A 26,385-nucleotide genomic window follows, 5' to 3' on the forward strand; every position below is an offset into this window, starting at 1 on the left:
ACAGGCAGATGCTCTGAGCAGGGCCAGCGAGGCTGCAGCTCTCACACAGTGTGGGAGCATCAGTCTCTCACCTGGTGAGATTACCAAAGAAGAGAAACCCATCCTCACAGTACATCCACTCCCGAAGCAAGTCCCTGCCAAATGCTGAATCTGCAAACCCTTTCCTTATCCATGTGAAGCACTGCCACTATTACACAAAACAACACTCTGAAGCTGTGGGGAATCTGTGCCCAGTTCCCACCTCAAACAATAAAAGCACACCTGACATGGATTATTTCAAGCTCTTGCCTCACAAAAGTGACCAAAATGACATGTGTTAGTAACGGCAGCCCACTGCCCCTGCAAGATTCTCTATGTGCTTCACACAACATCTCTTTTCCCTCCCAAATCACAGCAGGACAGATATACCCAGCTCGTGTCTGGGAGACTCCCATAACCTGCCATTCCGGAGAGGAACAGCTCTGAGGGCAGCCTGTCTGGCAAGGGAAGCTTTTTGCAGGGGTATCGCCTGCTGATTAGTGCCAAGGAGAAAGAACATCATTACCCCATTAGTAGTCTAGGAAGACAACATGAGTTAACAGCCTACTGCAGAACACAGATTCAAAAACATTCATTAATACAAACAGTGAATTTCCTGGAGAAGAATGAAGCTACAAGGCTCAAGGCTGAGCAAAGCCAAGAGGTCAACAAGTGGGACAGCTGCCCCAAGAGAGACCCAAAAGATGTCTTTTCCCCTTAGGGAAAAAAATAAATAAATCCGGTGACCCCTCTTCCCTGATCCACCAGCAAATCAGTTTTGCTCTACCATAATGGACAAAAAGAAAGGGAAAAGTGCTGTTTCCAAGAAGATGGTGTTCCTTTCCTTTGTCAGGAAGAAAAGCAGTGCTGCTTTTTATGCATTGAAAGCTACTGCTTTCTAAGAACAGAAGGCCTCGGGTCTCTACTGTACTCCCAAAGACGTCTATTCAGAAAAAAAAGCTTCTAAATTCTGAGCGCTACAAAGAAATTAAAAGCTAGGGAAGATCTGCAAGTCACTTTGGGTTTTTTTAATATAATAACTAGAATAGCAGGTGAAGACAGTGCCTTCCACATAGCCAACCACTCCTGTGCTCCTGTTAGGGAAGCACTGCCCATCTTTGCCAGTCTTAGGATGCTAACTGTGAAAGAAAAGCCACCTCCCTTCCAGTATACTTAGTTGGAGAATTTAATCCAGTTTTCTTCCTCTGCTGGTGGCAATTCAACAAATATCCTGGCATGAACCAGTGTTAGAAGTGTGTTGTTGGGCAACAGAACAGGATGGGTGCTAACATCAGGCAGTAACAAGTCCTCGAGAACAGCTCCCTGGCCACTCCCAACAGCTTGCAGTCTCCTATCCACACGGTATTGTACAAAGGTGCAGCTACTGATTTGGGCTGAGCTTTGAGAGCTACTTCTGAAAGGGGAAACATAAAAAAAAATAAAATCGAACACAAACCAGACATGCAAATGTCTAGACATAAATAAATTAAAACCATGCCTGAAAGTGGATGGGGAGGAGGACAAAGAAGGGGAAGAGAGACATTCAGACTCGGATGTTCTTGCACTCCAGGCAAATCCAGTGAGGGCTACGCAGGCTGCATATGACAGGCAGGGTTTGCACACATCAACACTCAAGCCCTATACTGGCCAGGAGGTTTTCCAGAGCTTCAAGTTTCTGGTTGGCTTCCTCAATGGCGCTGTAAGTCTGCACGTTGCTGGTGATGTGGAAGCGGATGTCATCAACCAGAGGAATGGAGTCAGTCTCCTGCCGTTCTTCCACAGCCTCCGCATTCTCCTTCACAGCAGTCACAAACTCTTCCAACTCCACCAACTGGACAGAGTGGACAAGAGAACCATTAGGAAGACAAGAAGACAGGTAAAGAGATGTAATGGGCTCAGCCACTGTTTGAGGGATCCCACAGAAGAAAAGGGAATGCTAAGGGTACAGAGACCCAAATCTTCCTACATCTCCTACAGACACCCCTTGGAGATGCATCCTGACATTCAGCCTAAGGAGGCACAATGCTCTCAACAATAAACAGTTACAACTATAAGCAATCTGCACCTCAAACAGTGCACTGTAATACCCACTAACTAAGCCTCAATAGTTCTGGTACTGGGGCACACGAATATTCACACCATTCCCTTCAGAAAGCCTCCCCAGCAGGAACCAGGAGATGCTGCAAGACACTTTTCAGAAATGTCTTGCAATAGGCAAGACAGCGGGTGCTCGTGCCCAGTTCAGAACCAGGAGGCACATATGACTCTAGGCCCATCATGGCTCTCTGCTCCACCACCAAGAGCCGATCAGCAGATCAGCACGGCAGCTGCTCTGTTCCGCACCCAGCCTGACAGAATCAGGTCACCCATGAATGATTTTGCATCAAGTTCCCCAGGAACATGTGGCGTGCTGAAGGGTGAGAGGCAGCTTCCGTCTGTCTATGCTACTAAACTGTGCCTGGGCATGGCAGGTTGCTGAGCCCTGCCCTATGCTACACACATTGCCAAAATCTCTCCCTGCTGCTGTCTCCACAAGGTGCTGGCAGCTGCTGGTGTCTGAACAGCTGGGGTGGCTCCATTTTTGCCAACACGCTTTAGGAAGGCACATTGTCAATGCTGGGTCTGAGGACTCCCACTCAGACTAGAGAAGGGGAACACATGAGCAATGCCCTACCTTGCCCGATTACTATTTGGGATATTCATCACCTTTCAAACCAAGTCCGTTTTTCAGAAGCCAGAATCTGGGTGCGTGCTGACATGTCTATCATCCTCAAGCTATACACTGAACAAAGTAACAGCTCCAGAATAATTTCCTTCACTGTTTTCACAAGCCAAAAAGATTTTCATACCTTTCAAACTGCAGGTGAAAATGTTACATTCCCATGTGAACTATACAAGCCATTTATAAAAGATCTGTCTCAGGATAAAAACACCCCATAGATTCTAGTTTATCCTTCTGCACGGCAACTTTCTCCACAAGTCCTGAAACGTCAAGCTATAATCACTCAAGATAGCACTTAAATGAAGTGCCATAAAGAAAACTTCCTTATTAGATTCATTACTCCTGGCTGTTCAACAGCCAAATTTGCCCTGTGAAAACTCCTACTGTTAGATTCGTCAACCTGGAGGAGAGTAGAGATCACACTGATTTCTCCTTGCTGTATCATTATGTCAGGAAGAACTACCCCCAGCAAAAGCCAAAAACCATTACCTGCACAGAGCTCCCCTGCACACCCCATTGGGTTCTCCAGGCTGCAGCTGGTGTACTCGGGCAACACTATTGTTGCTCTGGGCTTGGTGACTGAAAGCTCGGTCAAAGTCACCCACCCACGGCACTTGCAGAACTTTTTGGGCAAGGTTTTCATCCCACAGTGCACAGAGATGTGCTGACAGCCACCAGCATCTGGCTTACTGCAGTGACATCGGGTACTGCCACACTCCTCATCCTCTGCGCTAACTCACCGTGTGTTTGCTACTTAACCCCTGGCTCATTTTCAGGAAGCGCATTAAACCAGAGGGCAACCATTTAGTACACATGAAAGCAGAACCATTAAATCCTTTGTATCTATGGTTCACTGCGCCATTAGATTTATGGGCACGAGTGGCAAGTGCAAGGGGAGTGTTTCTGCTACCTTCTCAATGATCTTTGCCATGTACTCCGTGCACTGGTCCTCCAGCCGGGTCAGCTGGAACAGCTTTGCGATCCTCCAGATGCTGACAATGTTGTCCTCATCGAGGATCTGAGCCAAGGTTCTGCCGCAGAGGCGCTTGAGCCCAGGCAGCAGGTACATGTCTGCCACGCACAGCACGTCATAGGCGTTTTCCGGGGACAGCTGGCAATGGAAAGAGGAGAATTACTGTCCAGTCTTACCCAATTCACTAGTCTCTGGCAAACTGCCTTCTTCTCTTGTGTTTTAGCAGAGACTCCCTAAAGCACTGTTTGGCCTGCTACCGGACAAGTCTTAACAGTACTACAGAGAGACAGGAGCTCAATCTTTGAGGGCCAGGTTGTCCAATCAGTTACCACAGAGGGGTTTAAAATGCTGCAGAGGCAGCTTGCTCAGCACAAAGCAAGAAGTTTGCCATGCTGCAGCTAATCCCTCTATAGCTAAGCATAAAGCAATGCTGAAACACTGAAGTGCGCCTTAAAGCAGGCTGGGAAGAAATCTTTGGTGTTGGCAGTGGAAGGAGGCAGCTTTCACCAGAGGTACTGAAAGCCTTTTAAAGAGACAAGTGGAACAGGCTGGCAGAAAAGAGCACCTTGTACCCACTAGGACTTTTCCTCCCATTTTATACTGCTGACCTTGGAGCTTGTGAAAAAAGTGCAAAATTCTCTGAAGTGTCTTCCTCGCACTCCCTCTGCTAACTCAGCCAGCACAACCTCTCTGGCACCGAGATACACTCAAGGACAGAAAATTGCACCCCGAGTCGACAGGCCCAGCTAGGTAAGGAACAGGCTCTGCACATCAACTACTACTTGAGCTTTAACAGGCGTTCAAATTGATCTAAATTCATGCACCAGATGCTCAAGCTTACACTGTTGTGAATGGCCTTTAACATCTTTAGGCTCTTGAGCTAGAGAATCACCCTCCCATTTCCCTCTCGGGTACTTTTGTTCTTTGGCAAGTGATCTCAGGATAAAAAAAAATGCTGTAGAGAATGTTGGAGGCACCACCTCCAGCTTCACTCAGTCTCTTCCCCCTGGCTGGGCAAATCCTATTTTAGTCAGCCATCTGCGTCAGTAACCTGGAACTAGAGTCTCTCTCCACACAGTTCTGTTCCTGCTAACGTGAAGTGCAAAGAGCACAGTTACCCACATCTATTTTAACAGCAAATCTGCAGGATGCAGCATACCCTGGCTGTGGAGGAGGAGAGATCACTTGTATTTAGAGACCAAGTTACACTGGTCTAGATTGAGGAATGGTAACTCTGGTGCTGTGTGGTCCACTGCCCTGGTAAGTGGCCAGCAGCAAAACCACTGCTGTCCACATCTACACGTGTGGTTGTTCACTCTGACAACTGCAAAAGGCCGATTATTTCTTCCCCTACAGCTGTCCTCACCAGTGTATGGAGAGACTACTCACAGCAGAAGTCTCAGCTGTGTAACACCCTGCAACAGCTGTGCAGAAGGATGCAAGATGTACCACAGGCAGGCCACCAGTGCTGCAGTGCCACAGGGGTGTAACAAAGCTCTTGGGGTTATTAATCAAGTGCTGCTTTGTCCTTTCATACCCTCCAGGAATCTCATGAGTTGGAGGCGTCTGAGTTGGTAGTACTGATGGCAGCAGCCCCCAACTGCCTGACAAACATTCCTCCAAAAGCTCCCCTTGAACCCACACAAGTATTCTGATTGGCAACTCCTCCTTCTGCCTGGAGCCCTTTCTGTCCTCTGCATACACTCTGCCTGCGAACACTGTGGCTACTATATGGCAGAGGCACATATAAATCCTTTGGGAAAAGAACTGAGAGTGCTGAGACTTGGCTGGAGGAACCCAGCAACACTCCACATGTAAGTGTGGAACTTGAGCTCTATACCTGTCTTCCTGACCATTTTTCTTGGTAGTTTTTCATGACAGACGAACTCTCTGCAGAAGCTCATATCTTGGTTGCTCAGTTTGAAATCCAAGCAATGCACCATTCTGCATAGAAAACACATGAGCAAGACTCTTTCAACTCCTATGCTTGGCTGTTGGTCTGTCCTCCCGCTCCAAGTCCAGACAGGGCACGTGGGGCACCCCTTGGAAAGGGATGGCTTTTGGGAAACATCTCTCCTGTGAGCCATCCAAGGAGTGCAGGCAGACTGGAGAGATGCAAGGGAACAGGGTCACACTGCAGTGCAGTCACAAGGTCAGGAGGATCTTCACAACCCCAGGGTGCTCCTCTCGCTCTCCGCCTGCCCTTTCAGCGTGCAGCAGAGGAGAGAGTGCAGACAAGCAAAGCATCTGCTCTCTGGCATACCAATGGCAATCCTGCCCTTGCTGTCTGCTAAACACCTCTCTCCCTACTGCACATCCCTTGCCGCTACTCAGAGGTGAACAGATCAGCAGAAACAAGGTCACAGCTGCGTGCGCTCTCTGTATGTGGCACCTAACCCAGAGCACCAATACTGCTCAGGAGAACTGACACTGGCAGGTGCCGCAGCGTCTCCGATCACTGCCCTGATGCCAGACTGTGTTCTGGCATCACGTAGCTAGACCTGCTGAAAGCATTTGCCACAAAACCAAAGCAGGAAGCCGCTTAAGCGCTGGGATTTGCTGCACATTCCATTAGTCTGAAAACTAGGTGGGTTAGGCCCATTTTGTTTCTGCTTGCAATACTGAGCACAGCAAGGCACTGGTCTCTCAGCAAAACCTTTGCCCACTCCAGCAATAAGTAAGAGCGGAAATAATGACTTGCTACAAATGGAAAAGTGGAGTATGATGCCAAGAGTAAATAAGCAGAATCTCTTGGCCTTTCCACATCTCCAAATGTGTTCCATCTGCCATCTACTGGCAGCTGCTCACCTTATCCTTCCACAGAGCCCAAAAGGGCAAGCTGCAAAGCCCTGAATTTATCCTGTCAACATAAAACATGCAACCTAATTTCCAGATTTTTATTATAAAATGAAAGACTACAGATCTGTATCCTGAATGCCACGCACATAAACTAGATCCCTGCCCAGCTAACAGCAAGTCCTATAAGCAGGCTTCTAAGACAGAAGTGAGGTAGCAAGAGTAGGGCAGTGGGATTTAAGAAACCACACACATCCACCCCTCCAGATGCTGTAGGAAAACACTGCTGCGAACATCTCCAAAATTAACCAGCACAGGAAGAAAGTCTCCACGGCTGGCCTCACCTCTGTATCATCACTGTAGATATAATAGAGAACCCGGATGAAGATGTCTTCTGAGATGTTGTGGAGAGTCACCACAGGGATGCTGGGCTGTGTCTGTAGCTCCTCACTCTCACTGAAATGGTCCTCAAGAAGGGCTTTGAAATAATCACTGCGACCACAGAAAAATGCCTGTAGAGGGAAGAAAGACCAAAGCACTGGCATCTGCACCAAACCACACAGTCCTACCAACTAGCTGCCAGAGCAGCTCAAAGATACTTTGGAAGTTCAGACTGTAACTGTGATTCTCCCTATATTTTGAAGCTGCTTCTCCAACATTTTCCCACACCTTCCATATCCATGCCTACCTTCAAAACAACAACACAAAAATATCTGTAAGATTAAGAGATTTGAAATTAGCGTGGAATTAGGGCAGGAGTTTGAGTTGAGCTTGGATCCTAAAATCCATTCTTACTGCTGTTTACTTGCAGATCAAGCGTTCCCCTCTCCAGACACCAAACTCACAAGCCAGCAAGCAGTAGGAGATTTGGCAGCTGCAAGTGCCATAGCTGGATCCATTAATTTGTTTCCTCACCTCTACATGAAAGGTAGAGCTTGCTGTTTTGTTAAATACTTTAACTAGAGTTTCCAGCTGCAATAAGACTTTTGTTTTTCCAGCTGATGAGACAACGCTGGTCCTCCAGAGCGCATCCAGCACTGGACGAGTGGAAGATTAGACTCGTGACATAAAGGGAGGAGGATGAGGTGCAGCACGAGCACATACCTTATGGCACAAGAAGTTGTAATCTGCCACCCGGAAACACACATCGGGACAACTGTTGAAGTTGTCGGTGCTGTCAAACGGCAACTCCCCAAAACCCACCTGAAAGATAAACCAGAGAACCCTACCTTTAACATCTGTGCTTTAAACACACACAGGGTCCCAAGTTTGGACTTCATGGTCCTCCCAGAAGCAACCATCCATACATTCCCTCAGCATAGCGCGGAGCACCAGAGGTGCTCTGAACACAGATTTCCATGTGAGGCACTGAAGTCCTTGAAATGTTGATAGAGATACTCCTAGTACACATTTCAGCTGCCTCCCCTACCCATGGAAAATCCCTGACCCTCCGCACACCTCTGGAAAGCATTTCTGTGTCACCTAACAAAGCAGATAACCAAACAGAGGTGAAGTTTACTTCACGCAGTGAGTATCGTAAGCATACTAGAGCTCAGAACTAGCCCTTTACCGTGCAAATGTGCAGGCAGAGGTACGAAATATAGGTAACATGTACGTGTCACTTTGAAATGGTTTGGCTACTGCCTCACTTGAATAATCCAACATTTCTAAAGCACATTTTAAATTTCTCATTTGATTTGCAGCTAAAGATAGTGCTGTTGCAGTATTAATATGAATTATTTTGACATCAACATACCTCCTCCCAGTCCCACATGCCAACAAAGAAAGCACAGACGCACACACAAAAACCAGCAAACTGCATTACCTTATTTTCAAGTGACACTTCCAAATAATTTCAATTTCACCTTATCCTATATACCAGGTAATTCAATTATAATAAAAAGTTTATATTCACAGTCATGTAAGCACTCTCCAGAAGCAAAAGTTTCCCCCGGTTCTTGTTTTCAAGCACATGCCCCTGAGCTGCCTGGGCCAAGGAGTTTATTACCACTGCCTCTCATCCAGGAAAGGGACATCCCAGGTTTGCCCCTGGGAAAACCCTGGGCTGACTGTGAAGATCAGTCTCCCAGTCGCAGACTACCTAAGCACCATTTCCAACAGGCCTGCCTCCACCTGAGGTGAAAGCAACTGTCTTCCAGCTTTACTGAGGAGCCAGATGGCTCCTCCTTCCCAAACTAAACAAAGACACAGCCTGCAACCCTCCGGGTTGGTCCTCTCAGTCAAGCTCAGTCCGCAGCAGTGAGGTTTCTCTCACAAAACAGGTTCTAAGATGTGGCAAGGCACCAAGCTGGCAAAAGCTCACACCACCACTGAACAAGGCAATCTGGACCCATCTGAGAAGCTCTTTGTCTGCCCACAGCAACATTTGGCAGCTTCTGATTCCTAATCACAGGAGAGTAAGCCTAGTGACGTTCAAATTGAGCACGTGGCTCTCGCAGTGCTGCTGCCTCCCCAAAGCACCTCTCTCCTCTGAGTCCTTCCCTGACGGGGAACTCCTCTCTCAGACGAGACGAAGCAACTCAAGGAACACTCCCCATATGATCTATTACCTGCTTTTCATACAGCTGAAACGCAAAGGGCACCTCCAGCACTGAAGATGAGATCAAACTGTTCCATCTGTAGACTCCCCAGGCTGCTATTTTGCTGTTGTCTGTGTCTCGTGTTTCAAGGCAACGCACAAACCCAAGGCCTGGGGATCTGCAGCCACACTCTTTGTGGCATCGCACTGCCAAGAGCAGTAGCCATGATCCAGCTGCCCACTCCCTCTGCCTTGCTGCTGTCCCCACTGCTCCCATGCCCCCCTCTAGAGATTCCAACAGGACTTTCCTGGCTACAACTTCCCAGGCTCATTACAGGTAAAGCAAACCTAGAAACAGGCTCTGATAAGATGCCGCTCTGTAGCACAAGAATTTTATCTGAGACATAAACTCCACATCTCCTACGTGCATCCCTTCTTTGTTTCCCTTTCATTGTCCAAAAGTAAATCTTTAAAAAGGAATCCATCCCTCTAGAATGGAAATAGGAGTTTTATTTGTCTCTGAGTTTGTCTCCCAAATTGCAAACTCCTCCAGACTCAATTTCCTGTTTCTAGCCTTCTTTGGCTCTCGCTCTGATGCTCAGGTTTACAAGGTCATTTCCAATTCCTACCGCAAAAGCAGGTTTATGTCTTTGTCCCTCCTATTCGGCATGAAGTGGTTTTGCAGACTTTTCCTTTTTACTTCCCTTTTAAATCTCTACTACTTCTATTCTCCTCCCTTGTCACGCTTGAGGAATTTAATCTCCCTTTCAGGGTCTCCCTGCAGAAAACTGGCTTAGTCCTCCACCCCTCCTCCATTCAGGCAGCCCCCTAGCACACCTCTGTCCAGGCACAGCACAGCTGCCAAGTTAAGTACGTCGCCCAGCAAGCACAAAACAGTCAAGCCCACGAGGTGCAAACACATGCACAGTAACTCATTCACCATATAGAAATATTCTCAACGACTCTATAGCACAAGACTGGTTGAACATTCACAGGATCTTCCAGTCATCACAGGTAGGGGACCAAGTCTTTGCTGCTACGGATATACTATTAGAGCTTGACCAGAAACATTGCTGGAGGCAAAAACACACAAAACACATCAGTGGCAGCAATTTGTACCTTGGCCAGACTATTTCTGCAAGAAAACTGTAAATAAATTACAACACAAAATACAGCGGTTAGTGATCCAAGAGAAGATTACCAGCACATCACCAGTTGCAAGAGGATTGTTTTTTAAAAAAAAAAATAATAATACTTGAAAGCATGTTGTAAATAGTTCCGCTAATTTGCTTCTGCCAAATGAGCAGAGCAAAGCACAGGAATAACTGCCACGGACAATGGCACCACACAGGTGCAGAGACAAGCTGGAACTCATCTACTTGTTTCAAACTGTTCTCTCCACGAATTACAAGATTTAACTTTACCCTCAAACTCACAAATGGTCAACATTTTTTTTTGCAGCCACACCAAATGTCAACGCAGATGGAGAGAATGGTATTTATTTTATGGCAAACTCTGACCCTTTTAGGTCTGATTCCATCTTGGTTTGGAAAGTAAGATTTCAGTTAAAAGGTAATGAAAAACCAGCTACAATGAAATGATGTGCTACAGGCTCATAGGCTGCAAGCCCTGGAGTCTGTAACTCAGAGGTCACCTGGCAGATTTGAGATGAAGAGCTAGGCAGACCAACAGTGGAAAGCCACACGGCTTTTGACAGTCACCTGGCTTTTTTTTAATATTTTATTCAAATCTGTCATTGCTTAACTTGATCGCAATAAACCAGGCAAGCAGCTGTTGCGGTCAGAAAAGCTCTGGCCATTACTAGTTTAAAGCAAAATAAAGAAAACAACCACACTTTTAAAAACAAACACTGAAAGAGAAAAATCTTTTGAGTATAATCAAGAATGAGAAACACTAAACGCGTTTAGGAGTTCAAAGAATAGATAGTTCTCACTCTAAAAACTCACACTGAACTGTGATTGGATATCAAATGTTAGTGTAGACATATATGACTGAACTGTGAAATTAGGATGCATAGAGTTTTCTGCATCATTCAAGTACAAGAGACATCATACACAAATTCTTTGTTTATAGTGAAATGGAATGTTGTATACATCCCCATTGCATGCAATATGGCTTTACATGTAGCAGCTCAGAACATCTCTTGGGAAATTCTTGAAACGCTGGCTTTTATCCAGAAGCTAAATACCTATTTTGTTCTGCATAGGCTGGGAAAAAAAATGCACGTTTCTCTCGAGAAGACGGGTGTTTGTACGTGACTATTCAGTTGTCTCTGACATTTTAGGTTACACGTCTTGCATACTCTTCCTTGTAGGGCATCAAACCGTGTAAGAATGAGCAGGTGCGATTCCTCTGCCCCAGAACAAAGATGCCAAATTCACAGAATTTAACAACTTGCAAACATTAGGATGAGACATAAATGGCAAAAGGATGAAGAGCTTTGTTCAATTATTCTTTATGAGTTAACAAAAAAGAAGATCTGGAGAGAGAAAACCAGGAATCTTTCAGCATTTATCAGGCCTAAACAAAGCACCTGTGTTAGTACAGGGCACGCAAACTCTCCAGCGAACAGGCGTGTGCCCATGCCCTCTTAGCTTTTACAGCCACAGCAAGTCTAATGCTGCTGTAACTGCTTTCATTCTGATCTATGAGTACGACAAGAAAACTACAGCTCACAGAGCCATTCACAGTGCTGGCAGATGATTGCATTATTCCAAGTTTCATGTTTTCCTTCCAATTCCTATCCTGCATGGAAGAATTAAAAAGTGTTTCCAACCCTTGAGAAAAAAAGCTTAACCCAACAGGAACACGCCATCAAGGTCTGGGAACAAGTAATCAAACAGAAAGAACTCTTTTTATTTGTGAAGTGAATTTAAATTTAACGTATATCTCACTGTTTTGAGGCCTTTGATATTTTTTAATTTTTGGGGAGGTAAATTTGAGGCTTATTTATAGTATTCATCTCCCTTTAAAGCCTGCAGACATATAGAAAAGCACACTGAAAGAAACAAAAAAATGCACAGTTACTTGGGGGAGGCAGGCTACATAGGAAAGACTTCTGCATTGGTAGATGGAAACATGATGGAGAAAAACTCCCTCTGTAAAGTGTTCAGTACTCAAGAGAAATGCATTTGCCAAAATCCAGCATGAAACACGGGAAATCTTACCCACACACGTGCACACATACGCTCTCTGCAGCAGGCAGGTCTATTTGGCAGGGGACAAAACCAAAAAAGGCAGTATACTTTCCCACATCACTCAGTCATCCAGCCTCTGGACACGGGAGCCACCTAAAATGACTTCATTTTATTAAATTCAGTGGCTGGTCCAAGAAAGAGGGCAAAAAGGACAGACATAAGAGTAAAGTGAATCTGCTGATATTAGAGAAAACGGCAGATGCAGAGAGAATAAGACTGCTAATATTTATCCTGTTCTGAGAGAGAAGATCCACATATACGAGCCTAACTGAGAATACTGATAGTATTTTAACATAGTGATCATCAACCTGTGGTCTGTGGGCTATTTTTAAGTGTCAACAAGACATAGTTATAAAAAACAAATCTATTGCCAATCAAGTTAAATTTACTTCAGAGCAATTCACATTTCTGCTGGAAATTTGAAAGCACCTCTCCACTGCAGGGTGTCAGTTCCTAGCAAGCAAGCAGAGCAAGCTGTCTTCCACCTACATGTCCCTTTGGGTGTCAATGCCTAATACTCAGGCAGCATGGCAGAGGGAAGGAAAAAGCTGGGCGCCAACTCTTAACCCATCGCAGTCAGTGGGGAAACCCTCACAAATCACATTACAAGGGTTTTGTCTCCCTGCTGGGTGAAAAATCCAAGGGAAAGGACCAGCACCGGCAGCCTCATTAAACAACTTTACAACATTTCCAAGCAATAAAAGGCTTTCAGCATTTGGAGCACCAGCAAATGAGCAAGCACTAAACTCAAATGGGGAGAACACAACCGAACACACATGAACAGGTATCACAGCCCCACACAGTCCCGAAGAAGTATAAATGCTCCCTACCCGCAGTTCGGCTGGCAGCGCACAGTCTGCTAGAAGAGCCAGATCTTCCTGCAGCCGGCAGTTACCTGTGGGCTCAATCGTCAGCACTTTCACACAGGTCCCTGGCTTGGAAGAGACTGGAAGAAGCAAAAAAAAAAGAAACACAAAACAAAAAAAGTAGATGCCTAAATTCCTCTACAGACATTCTCTCCCATTTACAGAAAAGACAGACACTGTAGGAAAAATCAGTACTATTGCTGATTATCTTTTACTGTAAAACACATGTGATTCTTCTATGTGGACACGCATACAGCACCCCTCAGTGCAGCTGGTGAGCAGGGCTGGGAGTGGATGCACGTGGTGTTGTCCCTCCTGAATCCTCCACCTGATCCCTTGCATTGGAATAGAAACTGTGGCAAAACAAAGTTGCCACAAGCATATTTCAAGCCCAACTTGCTCTCTGCAATCACTGGCATCAATTACAGTTGGGGACTATTGATGAGGCTGCCCCGATCCCTGTAGGAGCCACTCATAGGATGCCTTCCCCAGGCAACCACCGCTACCAATGTCAGTGTCAACTCTGGTGGCGCCCATGCGAGGGAGTATTTACTTAAAATAAAGCTGCTTCCACTCGTTTCTGCTTTGTCACAAGCTCTCATGGGTCCCATTTCAGCTGTGCCATCCTAATTTCACTGCAGGAAACAAAGGGATTTGTTCTTGTTTAGGGAGTAAGTTACGCGCACCCGAGTCTGTCCTCTACCCTCTACCTGTAGATTCTCAAAGCACAAAGATCCCCAAAACACCCAGACTCCTGAGCGTGCCTGTGTTCTTTGCAAACATTAAGTAAGCACCACTACCACCAAATAGATCAAAGAAACCACACAGCGATAGCAACTTCATTTGCCTTTTCAGTCCTAGTGTGCTGGCCTGCCTTCCCCTATCAGCCTACAAAACTGAACACTCTAATAATGAGGAAGCAAAACACACAGTCACACTTTTGTGGACTTGCTACCGCCAGCGTTGCTGGGGAGCTCATTGAAGCCAACCTCCGTAACTTGAAATGAGCGGCAGCCCCAAGTACAGCCAGCTTGTGTTACAATTCTCCTGCCAGAGCAGCCTTTCCTCTTTCTGGACACTTGCCTCCCACAGTCCACCACCTCAGGTTCGTGTTCAGCTCAGCAAGCTTTGAGGTGCAGACTGGAATATGCAAGACATTCATGAGTCCCTGGTATAGAGAAGCATGTGAAAAAACAGAGACCACCACCGGAAAATGCAAGGTTGTGGTGAGGAAACGCTTGAGATGCTGTTGGGAGTCAGAGGGACACCGAGTTAACTCTCAAGGACAAACGAGTTAAGCGACTCCACGCTGCATCGCTCAGAAGAAGCTGACAGGCATGATTCACTGCATTGAAACCCCTCGCAGGTGAATCACACCACCTTGAGACCTCATTTTTTCTGACATTTTCTGCAGCGCTACACGAGCTCCATCAGAAGACTCCATTGGGCCGTGGGTGAAACAAGACCATGATGTGCCACAAAACAAGTTCTCCGCCCCCTCCCCCTCATTACTGCTGCACCCTTCCGATATGGCACCACTGCACCTCACTCAGGCTGAACAGCCCAGACAGACACTGGAAAGGGAAGGATAATCTACTCATACAAGGTAGGCAGGTAGCATCACTGCGACACTCAGAGCTGCACCAGCAAGGAGTGCTGTATTAGCACTAAAAGGTACCTTCAGATAGATGACTTCCAGGGTAAATAAGCCATGAGGACCAACACAATCAAAGCTGAGTGCATTTTCGCAGAGAGCCCTGTCCACTTACAGGCCAGTGTGAGAGAAGGAAATTTCTCACTGTGCAATTAGAAATTCTTTATGGCAGAGAGAATCGTTTATATTTGTGTAGTTCCTGTTAGAACAGTCACCAGATCAGTCAGGCTCTGTGAGCACTAATGGACCCAGCAAGTTTTAAGCAGTAGTCAAGGGAAATAGTTCTTTCTCTTGGGATCTGCAAAGCATCTGTGCACTTTCACAGTGTCATGAAAGAACAGCGATCTGTCTGAGAAGAAAATCTATCGTGAGATATTTCAGACACTGCACCTCTCAAATCCAAGAGCACAGCATTTGGTGCCTTCTAACAGAAACCATAAAAATCAAAGTGACAGAACATGACTAAGCTTTTGGCTGCAAGCAAGCACCAAGGACCATCACTTTCCTACAGGAAGTAGGAATGAAGTGTTTTCTGAAAAGAGCAACATAAACAGTGCAAGGAGCTGGAAGAAGTAACCCAACTACAACTGAGAATGGAGGATTTTGTCTCTCTTCCCAGTCTAGCCCAGCTGTATAGCACAGAATGTCACCTACCAATGTGTCACCTACCAATTCATCGGCTGCCTTTGTTTTATTACTCAATACTTCTTTGCCGTCTTTTGCTTCAATTGAGCCAATGCACCATAAAAAAATAAGAGCCACAAAACTCCCCACCAAACTGTCAAACCTTTCCAGTATGATGCCACCCTCAGCTACCTGTTTTAAACATCCTCCTCCCAATGCCATAACCACAGATACTGCACATCCAGAGCCTCTGCCATGAAGGCAAGCATCTCAAACCTTGTTCTCAACCTTTCTGCCCTAAAACTTGTAGAAATAACTGCAGAACATTTATTTTCAAATACCTACACTTCTAATGGATTACGGCTTAATCTGGACAAACTGTCTGAGCTCTTCCAAACACGGCAACATTTGTTCCTTGTTATAGCTACAACACGCATGTGGTGGAAAACAGCAAGCTTTCACACTGAAGTCTACTCGGGTGCAACAGAAGGCACTGGGTCATCCTCTTCAGGGTTTTCCTAAACTACTGTCTGTGCATGCCAAGACACTAAGTGCTTTTGAAATGTTGATTAACTCTAGATAATGGGATTGCAAGGACTGCAGTTGTCCACTGGAGCTGCACAGGCTTGAGTTCACGTTGTTTTATTAGGCACATTTCAACTCTGTAATACAGATGCAAGGCATGACCCTGGTCCACAGACCTGAACAAGATGTCTATTCCACAGAAAGCACTCTGAACAAGCAGAGTTTCCTAACGTACTAGAAGGAACAGTAACACACTGTCAAGTGCCAGACATGATGCAATCTAAGATCTTGCCAGATTTTTAACTTCCATAATACTTCTATGTATTACTTTCTGGAGAATCAATTTTGTTCTGGCTTCCACGTGAGATCTGATAGGAGAAACAGGCTTAACAGACCTATCAGCAGTTACCTCCATTTATCTGAATCTAACCTGTCATAAATAAAAATCAAGCCTAGTACTTGTGCTTTATACCACTCTTTGATTAGGTCTTCTGTCGGGCCTTAGAAACTAAAAACAACTGCTCTCTCCCAAAGAACACAGAAATTATTTGTCTGGTGCCATCCAGGAGTTCGTATTACATTTCCACGTGGAGCTTGGAAGTAACAAGCTATGAACTTCAGAAAGCACAGTCTCTTATAAGAGACTTGGCTGAAAAGTAAAATCACTAAACAGAATTGGTTCTGTTTAGCTCAAACCAGGACATTCTGAAACTTCAAACCAACCTGAAACATTACTTCACCATTTTCTACGTATAAATACCACCAAGAAGTCAGTGGTTTTTTTGCAGTGCACAAATTTAACCGCTAGACTTCATGATTCTTAAGCTGCCAATGACACACTATACAATGGCTTCAGACAGCTGGCAAGCTATCCACCTTACCTTCCTCCCACAATCTCATATGGTATTTTTAACTTGATGTATTAACGTGGAGTGGTTGCCTCCAGGGTCTAAGACCTTGGGAGGAAAAGATAAAAAGGAAAAAACAACAGAAAAAGATCTCCAGCATTTCACTGGATGATTCTATTATCAAAAGATGCCACAAGATAAATTTATTTACCTGATTGTCTTAATAGATTTTATCTTCTATTCATAGTATTCACCACCACTTATTTAATACACAAACAGTTATCTTACACTATTTGTAGCAAGAAATCAAGAAATGCATTTCTAATCTCTTCTGATGCACGTTTACACTTGTGTTTACATGGCTGAGGTAAGAGTTACGATTCAGCTTCCACAAGGACTTGCACCTTGGTCAAGGTGGGAACAGCTACACCATGGTTACCCTGTAGCCAAGCAGCACTAAAAAACTGCAGCTCCCTAAGGGGAGACACACACATGGTCATATCTTCCATGTGGTTTGCAGATGAGGAATTTCTTGAGCCAGAAACACTGTCTGTATCTGCTAAGTCCAGCAACTGCAGGAGGGTGAATAATCAGAACTCATTCAAGACAGAACTACATCAAAACAGAAAGGTGGAATAGCTCCATCCTCACTTTTTATATCAAGGAAAAAAATGCTACTGACTTAAAAGCTACAGACTAGATTCTCTTCTCAAACCAAAATTAACTTCATTAAAATAAAGCAGTTAACTCGCAGAATGCAATAAGAATCAGATGTTTTCAGCCTGAAGGTTTTGTTACCAGATAATTTTTGTTTACTTAATGACTAACACTGCTTGGACTAAGGAGATGAATGACAAACTCCAACTGTTAGTTTTCACGCAATAAGCTGATGTCATGATTAGATCACAAGCTCTTCGGATAACAAAAAGCCCTTAAATAGAGGATTATGTCACTGAAGGTTTAACACATATGTGCTTTCAGAAATACTTCTCTGCTTCAAAAAAAAAAGCATTATATCTCTCTGCATCTATTTTGTACCAATTATCAAATTTTTACTTAGGTTAGGGGTCAAATAAATACAGAAAATGACTTTTAATTGTACATATTTTATCTCCTCAGGGATTTAAACAAGCTCTCTGCTGAAAGGCACTTCCCAACATACCCCACGGTGCTCCACTGAATGTCTGGCAACCTCAGCAAAATCCTGCTGTCATGGTTGCTCTACTATAATGAAAACATTCAATATAGATAATAAACATGCATGTGTCAGAAACCACTAAGCTGCCTTACAGGGAACCCATCACTGAAAACGATCACGCAAACGTAGGAATTCCCCAACAGAATCATTTTCTAGAAGCCCCAAAGGCACCAGGAAACATGCACCATCACACTTTCCTCTTTCTCCCTGAAAAGGCACATAGGCACAGCAGAGCCAATAGCAAGTTAAATACTTACCAAATTCATAGACTTTTTTACATTTTGTCTCCAAATCATCTATGAGGTCCTGCAGCCGACACTGCTTGGCTAACCTCTTGCAGTCACTTACATATTCTACGTCGATGTCAAGACGACCTGCCAAGAAGAAACGCAGCCAGCTCTTTTAACCCGTACCACTGAAGTGTAAAAATGGCAAAAATTAAGGACTGCAGACATGAAGACACAGAATTTCAATTAGAGACATTGCCTCACTTTCAGCATCCAGTTACAACTCAGTCCAAGAAGCTAAGGCTTGGTAACCCACCACCCATCACTTTGACGAATCTCAGTTTGGCACCTAATTCATGTTCCCCTTTTCCAGTGTCTACCCTAATTACTTCATTCCAGAGGCCGATGACTAAACAGGGTTGCCAAAAAAACGTCTAATTCCTTCAGAGAAGAAAAAGCAGTAGCACAAGAGCAGCATGCATGACTGCCACCACTGGCTACCTTGCTTTGGGTAAGAAAAGACTTTAGGTTCACCAGCTGTCATCCCAGAATCTTTCGCCATCACGGAAAACGTGGCAAGGAACATTTCTGAAAACACTGGACTGGGGCAGGGAAAGCCTTGAAGATAAAGCTATTTTCTGGCACCACCTCCTGGCCTGAAATAGTTCAGCACTTAGAATGCCTACAGTATAACATTTTGCACTTTCATAGAAGGTTTAGGATCAACTTCTGTTCAGAAAAAAATATCAGAAAGTAGTCAAAGCATTTGGCACATGCACTGCTCAGGTCTGCCAGACTGAAAACGTCCTACACGCAAACCTGGCTTTTTACCACTTTAGGAGATTGTTATGCCAGATGACAGGTTTACCTTCCTTAAGTTAAAAATACATTCTCCACATCCATCCAACCAATCAAACTAAGCTGATTTTTTTTAATAGATTGTATAATTTTTGGCAGTACAACTACTGGCAAAAGGTACAAACAACTTGCAAGAGCCGGAGATTGCTCACATTCTCCCACTCTGCCAGTAGAGAGGATGTGTTGGCGACTCACGTGCCCAAACACTCTGTCTGCGAGCCTGTGCCACCCAAACAGCACAAGGGCAGAGGCACAGACAGCTGCCCACCAGCCACGAGTACACACACTACACAGTGCATCACTTACCTGTGTATAGATACTGCAGAAGAGAGCCAAAGGCCGCTGGATTAATCTGAAATAAAACATGAGAAAGTTACCTTTCGATTTTCCAGAAACTTAATAACAAGCTTGAAACTTGCCTGGATATGAACAGGATCCTGAACAAGTAAAAAAAAACCCACTTAAACCGCAACTCACACCCTGCACCCCATTTCCTTACTCCTTGTGTAACTAATGCTGCAACTCTACCTGGCTCACACAGCTCTTCAAACGCACCAACTGTCCTACTCCGTGTGCCTCAGATGACAGAATCTGACTAATGGAGGTGCCCCAAAGACACTGTTATAAGATAGGCTCTGTAAAATCCAGTCTTTCACTGGTCGCAAACATTTCCAACTCTTCTTTTTGAGAGGAAAGACTTATTCTTGTATAAAGAAGAGACCTTAAGTAACATCCTGAGAAACTGGAACTATGTTTGTCATGAGAGGTTTTGCACAGCCACAATCAAGCTATAGAAACATATGCCAGAGTATTGGTGATTAATGGATGGAACGCACTTATGACCTATTTAGTTCTTGCAGCAAGACAACAAAAGGAACTCAATTAGTGCCAATTATGGCAGCAATGTCTTCACTACAGACCACCTGCCCACCAGGAATTAAGACAGATTCAACTCATCCCACAGAGGAGTCGTGACGCAGGTGGCAGATGGTAACAGCTACCTGCTACTGCAATTAATTAAGATACTTGAGCCCATGACAGAGGGGACAAAGGGGAAGTAAGCAGTCTACACCCTTTTGTTATCCGAATAAGATGCTATTTTACCACATAAAGTGCTTCTACAAGCCCCCCTCCTTGACTAGGGTCATTCTGAGCTATTCACTGTGGAAGTTAACCCTCAAACTGTCCTTCCTACTTACTTTTCTCACCCAGTTCAAACAGGAAAAGAAAGAGCTGGAAGCACAGCCTTGCTCACCAGTGGATGCTTCAACACTATCATGTTCTTCCCCTTCCATTTGGTCTCAAACATTTCCGCAAAGTAGGCACTGCGAGCGCTGAGAATGCAGCGGTGGGCACAGAAGGATTTGCCATGAACAATGAAGATGATGTCGCTTTGGTAACCCTGATCCAGCAACCTGCAAGGAACAGAGAGGGAGAATACATTGAAGAATGAAAAAGGAAAGAATGCAGTAAAGCTGGTGGGGGACATGAAACAACTAGGTTTAAATGAAGAAATACCTCTTGGCATTGCAGTCTTTTCCCACCCAGTTAGAAGGCCAGCACAGGGGCTGGTACTTCCCACACTAGACTGGAATCTCTCAGTCCCTTCAGTGACTCAAAGAACTTTCATTAATGCAAGACAGAGGCTGGACAATGAAACCTTCCTGCCTCAGGTGAACACCTCATGACAGGGAATAGATTTTAAAGAGGAAATCGTTGCCCCCCCAACATATCTCTAGAGGTTAATTCTGCTTTTAAATTGTCAGATGACAAAAAGCCCTATAGAAGCACACACTTTGAAAAAGAATTACCCCACTACAAAGTAAGATGCAGCTTTGCTGCTCTCTGGACACTGTCAGTGTACGTACTTTAACCATGCAGCAAATAGGAGAGGCCTTGATATCACTCACCCTCAGAAGAAGGAAGGATGTTACATGAAAACACAGGCAATTACCACATCAGAGACAATACATTGTTTGTAACTGCACGCCTACGTCCTCGTTCTTTAAAAGAAAAAAAAAAAACCCAAAACAAACAAGATTCCTCCTTCTAGAGCCTATGGGAACCACCACCAGTGTTTCCTAACGCCCGTCACCTCTTGCACATATACCCTCACCAACATCTCCGAGAGGTCAGATCAGGCAGAGGGCACACATCGTACTCCTTCCAGAGAGTGTGTGCTGGTGCACAGAAAAGTGTGGGGTCACACAAGAACATGATGCCAGAGCAAGGTCTTGAATGCCAACCCCATCTCCTGCCACTAGAACATCCTTCCCACTAGTGTCTTGACCAAAACAAAAAAAAAGCAGTTACATGTTTATTTTTTGCCCTCCACTGTTGCCCTTTGCTTCAACTTTAATGCAAGATGTGTTTGGAATGAGAAGCAGAAAAGAGCACATTTTGGTTTTCACGTGAGCTCAACTCTGCATCATCTGAGCCACAAACTCACCAGGGGAAGTGATAAATCACCCTGCAAAATTCTACATCCCGGAAAAGTAGAATCTGATTTTACTCAGTTAAATGAGTTTTCTTCCTCCCCTCTTTCTCCACAGCTTCAAAAATTAGGATTCTGTAGTAACAGAAAGACTGTCAGATCCTTCTAGGGCTTATTTGCTCTCTAATTTTGAGGACACAGATGACGAAACCTTGTTGGGTTATTTTTTTAAGTCAGTCCAATGGGAAGGAAAAAAGAACAAAAAAACAAGTCTGTGTAAAAACATCAGAACTGCCAGAGTAGAAAAACAGGAAGAAAATATTAACACTATTCCTCTACTCCTAAAGCAAGTCAGGCTGCTTCTCAAGCTCTAGGCCAAGACTACAATGTGTGACATGCAACTTTCAGAAACATCTTAAAATTAACTTATTCTAGTGAACTGGAAGAGCACCGTCCCCATAAGTCAGTTTGAGACTTCCTCCGCTGCTCCATCTCAGAAATGAGACATCCATTATCACTGCTGGAAATCTCAGCTCATTGACTATAGCACTTCAGGCCTGAAATTTTATTTCAGTTGACATATGATCCTAAATCACGAAGTAGTTTTAGTGATCTGATGTTGGTTTGACAATGGAGGATGATAGTCCAGTGCTTCTGCATTATAAAAGCCAGCTTTCTATTGGCCCTGGAGTCCACACCTAGGTCACCGGAGGTTATATTTTAAATGCACGCATACCTGAAAGTCATCCCTTAGGGCCCAAAGGAACATCCCTTAGGAAGCTCTCCATGCCCAGGAATGAGACAGGGTACTGGTGAGTTGCCTTTCAGATCTGCCCTTAACAGAGAGCTTGAATATCCTGGTTAACAGCTAAGGAAGGATGACAGAGGGCGTCTCACACGGAGCTGTCGCAACTGCTTACCGCTGTAGGAAGACATCATAGTAGTCTCTCCTCATGCACTTTGCCGTGATCTGTTTGTACTCCTTCAGCAGACGTCGGATGGCATCACTCAGAGCTCCATACAAACAACGTTCCCCATCAAAAGTGTTTGCCTCACATCTTGCCCCTGCAAAATGATCACAGGCACACACCAGCGGGCAGTTAAATCTTTCTCGCATGTCCTCAGTCACTAAATGAGTATGACTTTTAGCTGCTGGCGTTTCATTGTGATCCCCTGCGCTGCTGAGCATATTTACAAAAACTAAGCTCCCCTTACATGTGTATAACCTAAAGCTGTTCTCCCACAGCCGAATCCCTTTCTGAAGAAATCATGACTCAGTTAAACTGACTCTGGTAATAAGCCTCTCAGCATGGCTCAGCAGGGTTCTGTGAAGAAGAATCTCCTGTACAAAGAGTACGATCATTTATTGCACTTCCAGCACCACCTCCTAAAAAGCATTTCCACCTTGCACAAGGCAAGAGATGCCTCTTTAGGTTGGACTCCGCTAAAAATTTGGAGGGTGCTTGCATTTTGCAATTTTAGAATTACACAAGTGGTTGAGTAAGATGCTCTGAACACAGCAGGAGAGACAAACCTTTTGAGATCTGACTCTGCACTCTGATTCCTCTGCCAGAACGCAGAGCATCATCACTACCTAAGGGAATTTGGGTGCTGGGAATCAAATGGGTAGGCACTTTGTCTGCAGAGCTTCTCTTGCTTTGTTTGAGGTTAGTAAAAGCCCTTGCGTTTCACCTTTAAGTCCTGTTCACAAAGCAAGGCTATCAGAAGAGTATAAGAAGTTTTACACAGACAGTTGTTCAAATGAGCTACTGTTTATCAGCACACTCCCAACAGCAACACACCCTCACAAAACATCAGCTGTGACTTCAGAAAGCCATGCTGCCTTGAGTCATCACAGGAAACTTCCCTGTAGCAAGGTCAAGCAGTAAATGGCCTGCAGAAGGTAACATGAAAGCATTGCCAGGGCTCCCACTCCACCCTAAGATCGCTGATCAGATGGATGGTTGTAACAAAAGAGGTTTCCACAAGGTACAGCTAGAAGCATGCACAATCCCTACAAATCACTGTGGAGAAAGATATTGCACTCATAAGCAGGACACTTTTGCTCACCATTGGCTAGAAGATAGCGTACAAGCTCCTCATGTCCACAGAGGCAAGCGTAATACCTGACAATGACAAGAGAAAGAAAATTAAAATTATAGCAGGAAACACATTTCAGCGTTTGGGCCCACCACAGCGTGCACACCTCAGCACTGAGCCATTCCAGATAAGCTCAGAGGATGCCTCCTCACAGGAGCGAGGAAGTGCTGCTGAACTGCAAGAGGCGAGGCAGGATCTGTTCCCAGCACCCCCAGGCACTGCTGTCCTGCAAGGAGACCTCAAGGTCCCCATCTGGGTGCAGCATCTTCTGTTGCACCACCAGCTGCCAAACCCATCCTCGTTTTTAAGAGAGTTCATTTCATGGGCACTCAGCAATTTTACTGAATTTGCAAAATCACTCCTTGCTCCTTCTGTTGTCAGTCTGACTGCTGCATGCTATGATAACAAGGGAACAGCACCCACATCAAATGTACAACAAATCCGTCCCTCAAAGTCCTACTTAAAATGAGTTTTGTTTCCTCTTTCACAATCTAAGCCTTTCATGATTCTCTTTCACAAGGGCTTCAAATCATCGTACAAGCTAGGAGAAACCTGTAACATGCACTGCAGCAGGCAAATGTTAGCCTACCTCTACTTTGGGAAGTTATTCCGTACTCCAGATACACTGCATATGTCTAAATGCACTTTGGAACTGGTATGCAAAGAGGTGAAAAGCTCGCGCTACCCTCCTCAGCACCAGCATGGAGATTCCTCACTACCTACTGCATGCTCACAGCCAGACAGACTGTGACCCCACAATCACTTTGCATTTCACAAAGCCAAGCCTTGATCTAAAAAGACTTTGAGGAGGGGGGGGAAAGTCTGATGAGGCCAAGAATAGACTGTTTAATCCAGGTAATTTGGCCACAAAATTAGCCACCCTTCTGAGCACTACTACAGCAAGTGTCAGTCAGATGAGGAGCCAAAGAGGTATTTAATACAGCACCCAGAGAGAAGAAAAGCAGAAATATGCAGTCAAATCTCCCAAAAAGCAGAACTTGAGACATTTTGCAACAGTACTCCCAGCTGCTGAGCAGAGAAAGCCAAAGAGCTCTGAAAGCCCTCCCCTTCCACCCAGGCAGCACTCTAGGCTGAAGGACTCACAGAGGCGTACTGTCCCATTTATCACGGACATTAATTTCCACATCTCGCTGTTCAAGAAGGTATCTGGAAGAAAAAGGAGAGCAAAGTTATAATGTCATGCTACTTACTCAGTCACACTCTCCTCTTTCAAAGATGTAACTGAGTTTATACTGTAGCTTCCAAAGGTACAACAGGCTTTTCCTTTCAACTGGGGAGCTGTCAGCTATGGCTGAAGGGGCATCAGTCAAACCCTCAGCCCAAATAACAGCGTTCTGCAGCACGGCTTGGCAGCTCCCTTCAATCTTACGCACTGCACATGGGGACAGAGGGGAATCAAACACACCTCCTGCTGACCCCTAACACAGCAGCAATCACAATAGAAGCCTGAGCACTTCAGCAGCACCTTCGCATTCTCCAACAATCCTCACAGCCTGGATGCTTACAAAGAAGTGGCCAAGTTTACAAGACCAAGGCTGGACTCCATCCTGCTTGTGGCTTTTCTTGCCACAAGTAACAATATCAGCGTCACTCCAGACTGCTCTTATTCCTGCCACTTTCTTGTCCTGCACATTTAGGCTACATCAAATGCTACCAACACACCCTTGTTGGCACCTCTAGAAGCCAGCCTTTGCCTCACACACAAATTTCCTACACAGCCTGACTCTTGTTATAGCCTGTCCCCAATTACTGCAATAACCATCCCTTCTAACCACATGTAAAAGTCCCTCGGCCTTCCCAAAGGTTCTCAAGGTTGTTTCTCATCCATCAGTCCCCCCTTTCACTCCCTCCATGTTTCCTGGCTCAAAATTCAGGCTCCTCAGACCACATTCAACACCCCAAGCAATTCAGCTTCTTTCTACTCAACTCCACGTGGTCAATTTGTCCCGTCTGTTTTGAGACCATTCCCAGAACGATCATTTCTCCTCTATCACTTCTGTGCTGGTAGTCTTAAACCTCTGCAAGGCCATCTACAAGGCTCCTCCTTCTACAGTAAATCTGCAATTTACGGCTTGCAATGAATTAATCTAACACAAATACACGATCAATAACAATGTCCCCCAGACCTCATCTATCTGCCTATTTATCCTTCAATAGCAAACACCTTGAAACAGAAAGGCTCCTTCCGATTACCTGGGAAGATCCACATGTTGGGACCCGATGGAAAAATCAACCAGGATCAAAAAGGCAAAGAACTCAGACCATGAGATGCAGCAGAAGAGTCACCCTGCAGACAAGCCTGATGTGAAGCCTGATCAGAAGCCTGATCTGAAATCACTGCAGCCAAACCATCCTGCTTCAGTATCAGCAAGGAGACTCGACCTGAAATTTAGCAGCCCAGTATTTCTCAAATATACCACCACAGTTTACAGCACAAGGTAGATGAAGCACAAATATTTCCCTGATGATTACTTTGCAGAGATCTAGCTTCCTCCCAATGCTCATACAGCTTCCAACAATAGAGAACGAGCAGCCGAAGAGACTTTTTCGAGGCTGTTTGTTTGCCACAGCCCGCATTGGGGCCGGCGAAGCCCTCAGCCACTGCCTGATGACCAGACGCCCGGGATTCAAGGAAACAGGCAAACCTGAGAGCACTGGCAAAGACTCGGCGCACACCAAAAGCCTCGGGGGATAAGCACAGCGCGATTATTTCTAAGGAAACAAACTCTCCTTTCGCAGCCCCGCTACCCCCTGGCGCCGCGGC

General features: G+C 45.1%; 1 protein-coding gene across 1 annotated transcript; it reads right to left on the reverse strand.

The window, feature by feature from the left end:
• Positions 1–993: 993 nt before the first annotated feature.
• ABTB1 (ankyrin repeat and BTB (POZ) domain containing 1) lies at positions 994–25,167 on the reverse strand. The gene is made up of 12 exons (XM_009872634.1): positions 25,127–25,167; positions 24,705–24,767; positions 23,571–23,626; positions 22,421–22,565; positions 20,322–20,481; positions 19,373–19,418; positions 18,239–18,355; positions 13,097–13,212; positions 7,614–7,712; positions 6,854–7,021; positions 3,651–3,851; positions 994–1,849 (listed from the first exon to the last, which is right to left on the reverse strand). Exons 1-12 carry the CDS (start codon positions 25,165–25,167, stop codon positions 1,643–1,645), a joined length of 1,419 nt encoding a protein of 472 aa, XP_009870936.1. The 3' UTR covers positions 994–1,642.
• Positions 25,168–26,385: the final 1,218 nt, after the last annotated feature.

The sequence above is a fragment of the Apaloderma vittatum genome, unplaced genomic scaffold, assembly GCF_000703405.1.
Source record: "Apaloderma vittatum isolate BGI_N311 unplaced genomic scaffold, ASM70340v1 scaffold17417, whole genome shotgun sequence".
In the NCBI taxonomy this organism is placed as follows: domain Eukaryota; kingdom Metazoa; phylum Chordata; class Aves; order Trogoniformes; family Trogonidae; genus Apaloderma; species Apaloderma vittatum.